Here is a 4,684-nt window from a genome sequence, read left to right on the forward strand (position 1 = left end):
TCCTCTGTCATTGATACATTCTCCATTTCGGCAAACATCATGAATAACCTTGCACTCATCAATATCTATAATTTAATAAATAGAAATTAATATAGGAAAAACATTATAAAATAGACAACATTAGTATGTAGGGTTCACTTCAGTGTAAAACTAATAAACTATGTTACTATATTATGGATCTGAGAAATTAAACCAAAGGAATAACGGCATAATTTTACATGTAATGGTAACTATATCGAAAGGCAAAGATCAACTTTATCAGACTACAGTGGTAAACTAATTAGGCTAGGGGAAAACTTTGAAAATAATTGTCCTTCTAAATTTATAGGGTTTTTCTCTTCTGGGTCCATAAACCAACTCCTTCATCTAGACATATTTAGTTCCTTGCACCATCTAATGTCAAGCTTGCCTTTTGCTGACTGACATCCCATAAATGAATCACAGCAATGGATCCTTTTGATAAGAAAATCTTATTTTTTTTTAATATTGCATTTCTAAAATCGGCAGGAATTTTTTTCTACCCTTTTTTGTTGTGTTTAAAATTGACCTTAAAAAAAAATCAAATTGCATAATATTGGAGAAACTGGACCAAACTCATTGGGCTGGGTTTTTTGGGGCTTGCTAAAGAAGAGAGACCCTTATTTACTTCTCTACCAAGGGAGAAAGGTTTGGTCAATATGCACTGTTGAGCATTAAAGCCACTGTCCTCCCCTTCTTGACCCATCTATCTCCTTTCTGCTTGGTGGGGTGCCAATACCAAGTGAGTTCTTAGCCTTTGATTGCCAAATAACCATTTTATACCAACAGTTGATATTTTTCCTGATTTTTTTCAAGTTTACTCTGAAATGAAATTTACCATACTCTCATTGTTCTCAAGAAATGAGTCTTTTCCACCATCTCATTTTCAAATCCTCCAAAGAATCATAAATTTACCTTGCCCCCACCCCATCTAATCTATCTAGTTCTTTTACCGCATCCATTTCTGTTATTCTACCTTTAGCCACATCTTTCTAACATGAACACAAATCCTACTTAATCTCCTTCTTCCACTGCCTCTTCCAATTCCCTCCCAAGAAACTCAAAATGTCTCTCTCTTTCACAAAACTAAAAACAATTGCAGTTACTGTTCCTATTCCCAGAAGTCTTCTTCAGAGTTGCCTCAGACACCTTTAAGGCCTCCTCATCCCTCCCAAGTTAAAGCAGCTTGTGTTTTTCCAGAGGCAATTATGTTATCTGAATATCAGTACTGTTTATATTTCTTTCATGCGGACTATTTCAGTAAATTTTAAAAGTTAAAGTACATATTGGTGTACTCGTTTAAGAATTCAGTGATCATTTCTTTCAAGGTTTATCTAAAAATTATATTCTGAGTAACTAACAACACTTATAACAAACTTCTGTTTAAAAAGTTGAGAACTCTTCATAATGCAGAGGCAGAGACCCAAGCACACACAACTTAACCAGGTGGATCAAGGACGCTTTGGCAACATGGCATTGAATGTCTAAAACACCATAATGAAGAATTTTTGTCGACCTCAAGTATGTAACTCAGCCTACGTCCATATTGTAGATTCCATATTCTCATCTGTTTTTCATAAGACAAACAAATTCTCTGCAAGTATTTTTGGACCGAATGAAGTACCTGCTCCATTGGTCATAAATCAGAACAAAATGAAGTACCTGCTCCATTCGTCATAAATCCTCGGCCATGGGGGCAGAGTTTTTTGAAAGCCACAGTACCCTGGAAGGGGCAGATTTCACAGTGAGGACCCCAGCCTCTCCCTCCGTCACAGCAGCACTCAGACTTGGTGACAGGGTTCCTGTTGCTCGAGCCGATCTGACACATGTTTTGGAGCACCTCGGTGAAGCAGTACCCTTCCCGGTTGTCTGGAAGGGACGTTACATTGAAAAGAAGATTTTAGGATATTTTATGAGCATAGCAAGGTATCAAAAATTTGGTCAGATATGAAACCCAAAAGGATGTAACACTTTACCCTGGGTGAGAAGGAGCGAGAAGGAAAAGCTGGAAACTGCAGTAAGGGAGAAAAGATGTCATCTGAGGGAGCAAATAAGAAATTCAGTAAGTAGGCAGAAAGGCATTGGTTCAGACAAGGTTACAACTCTATCTGTGCCCAGAAATATGGGGGAATAGTCATGCTAGAGAGGGAGAAGCAGAGAAACACATGGAAATATCCTGAGCACCAAGGGTTTAAAAAGGCAGCCGAGAAAGAAATTCCAAACAAGTGATTCAGTGATACAATTAGCAAAGGAAGAATTTATCTGCAGGGTGGTGCTAAACCCAATGGACAATCGGTCATCGAGTCATCTCCAAAAAATGAACATTTTTAACCTTTCTTCAAATTTTGACAATCTCGAATTATTTCAAATAAGAGAACTGGGTATCAAGCATCCCAGTGTGGAGGCTGGGGTTATAAAAGCATCCTGCTGTCTGTACTCACCAAGGCACTCATCCTGGGCGGGGCTGGCTGTGAACCCATCATTGCACTCACAGGTGTAGCTCCCCAGGGTGTTGAGGCAGCGCCCATTCTCGCAGATCCCTGGCTTGGTCTGACATTCATTCTCATCTGTGCAGTTTCATTGAAGCACCGAAAATAAGAGGAGTCATCTGACCACAGTGTACAAAGATGGATTCTTTCTTTCTTTTTCTAAAATTTAGTTTGTGAATAGGAAACCTACTCACATGGTTCCAAATTCAAAAGGTACAAAAGCATATTCAGCAAAAGTCCCCCTTTCTCCCTTATCCCTCAGCCACCAAACTCCCCTCCAGAAAGGCAACAGAACTACTGCCAGTTTCTAATTTATCTTTCCAGAGTTGAATTATGTACATACAAGCAAATATATACATATGCGTGTGTACCTTTTAAAAACATAATCGATAGCACTTTTATATACCTAAACATAAATGACAGCGTTTTATGTATACTTACATTTTTTCACGTAATAAAATTTAAAACTTTCCATATATGTACATACAAAGGATTCCAAAAAGATTATTTCAAGTGAAGGAAAACTAAATTTAAGATCGAGATATCACAGAAATTTACAATATTTCATCAGAATAATGTCTGCGATAGTTTTGACCTGAGGGAGTTTGTCTTGCCTGATCTGCCGATTCCGTATTGATTATGCTCATTGTAGTACTTCAACGATATTATTAAGAAATAATAAATAAGTCTCTCAGGTTAAAAAAAAAAAGCATTAAAATGGCTGTAGATTCTTAGAAGTATCTGATGATTACTTAGACAGATCATAAATAATTTGCCTTTGTGGATCCCATTGAAAATAGTTCCAAACCTTTGAGGCAGAAATCTCATTAAGAGAGGAGAGAGTTGGAGAGTGAGCTCTAAAGAGTGTTGAAACAGGTTAAAAATCCCAATGCCCAGGCCAATTAAGTAGGAATATCTGGGGTGAAACCTGAGGTCTCCAAGCAATTCCAATGTGCAGCTGAGGTTCAGAACCACAGATCCTAGAAGACCCAGTAGGTGATCATTAATCTACATACTTTTTTTATGCTTTTAAAAACTGCTCTTTAATTACTGTTTTATTCTGTATTTTACAGAGTAAGGGGAACAGTGAGGTTCTTAGCTTCTTGACTGACAGCATAAAATATGTTTTATAATGTCATTTATTGATTATTTAAAAGGAAAAAGATGCCTGTGAGAATTTTCTAATAATTTTCTCCTGTATTTATTTTCTAAAGCAGAGGTCAGGAAACTTCTTCTGTAATAGTAATATCATATTATTTATATAGTAAATCTTTACATAGTAAATCGTTTAGGCTTTGCAGGCCATATGGTCTAGGTTGCAACTACTCTACTCTACTCTGCCATTGTGGCATGAAAACAGCCATGGACAATATGTAAATGACTGGTTATAGCTATATTCCCATACAACTCTATTTACAAAACAGGTGATGGGCTGGCAGGCTGGATTTGGCTCTCAGGCTGTGGTTTGCCAACCCCTGGTCTATGCTGTGGTTTTCAAGGCTAAAGCCACATTAGAATAAAATACCACTGCCCAGCCCCACTCTAGACAAGACTAGATTCTCTGGAGGTAGATCCCACTGGTTTAGTGGTATTCCTCATTCACAGGGACCTGGCATAAGTACTCAACGTCAGGGTGCTAGTAGCAAAGCTGGGTCAATAGGGAGGCATTCCAATGCAGCGGAGAAAACTGACCCCACAACAACAATGGAGTAGAAAAAAATGAAGGAAGCATATAGAGAAAACACCTGATGTTCTAATCCTGGCAGCAAAAGGGACTGAGAAAATAGGCAAAGCCCAGTTCGGAGGGAATGACAGTGCTCGTGGAATTCATAGATAATCAAGAGGCAAGGGGACTGCCACAGAAAGTTGTAACATGAGGGCAAAATAGCTCTGGCCAAGAAGAACACAGCACCCATAAGGGTTCAGAGCCATTGTCTTTTGTCAATGCCAACACTCAAACTCCTTCTGCAGAGATTTTCTTACCTACACAGCTTTCTCCGTCAGGTCTCCGCTGATACCCAGGTCCACAGATGCACATATACGTGCCAATGAGGTTCTTGCATTCCATTTGTTTTTCAGCACAGTCGTGTTTCCCCTCTTCACACTCATCCTCATCTGGAAAGAACGTGTAACCACAAATTTATAAAAGAAGCCACATTCATTTCCTGCCTTTTGAA

The 4,684-nt window shown here is 38.6% G+C and overlaps 1 protein-coding gene across 1 annotated transcript in view; it reads right to left on the bottom strand.

Annotated features, from left to right (window-relative positions):
- FBN1 (fibrillin 1) overlaps positions 1–4,684 on the bottom strand; it is a 232,956-nt gene that overhangs the window by 23,843 nt on the left and 204,429 nt on the right. Inside the window, exons 56-59 of the mRNA XM_023527716.1 lie at positions 4,491–4,638; positions 2,460–2,585; positions 1,681–1,887; positions 1–65 (exon numbers count right to left, since the gene is read on the bottom strand). The exon at positions 1–65 is cut by the window's left edge and continues 4 nt beyond it. Coding sequence (XP_023383484.1) covers positions 1–65; positions 1,681–1,887; positions 2,460–2,585; positions 4,491–4,638 — 546 coding nt within the window. The remainder of the gene's footprint in view (positions 66–1,680; positions 1,888–2,459; positions 2,586–4,490; positions 4,639–4,684) is intronic.

The sequence above is a fragment of the Pteropus vampyrus genome, unplaced genomic scaffold (assembly GCF_000151845.1).
Source record: "Pteropus vampyrus isolate Shadow unplaced genomic scaffold, Pvam_2.0 Scaffold19, whole genome shotgun sequence".
Classification (NCBI taxonomy): Eukaryota; Metazoa; Chordata; class Mammalia; order Chiroptera; family Pteropodidae; genus Pteropus; species Pteropus vampyrus.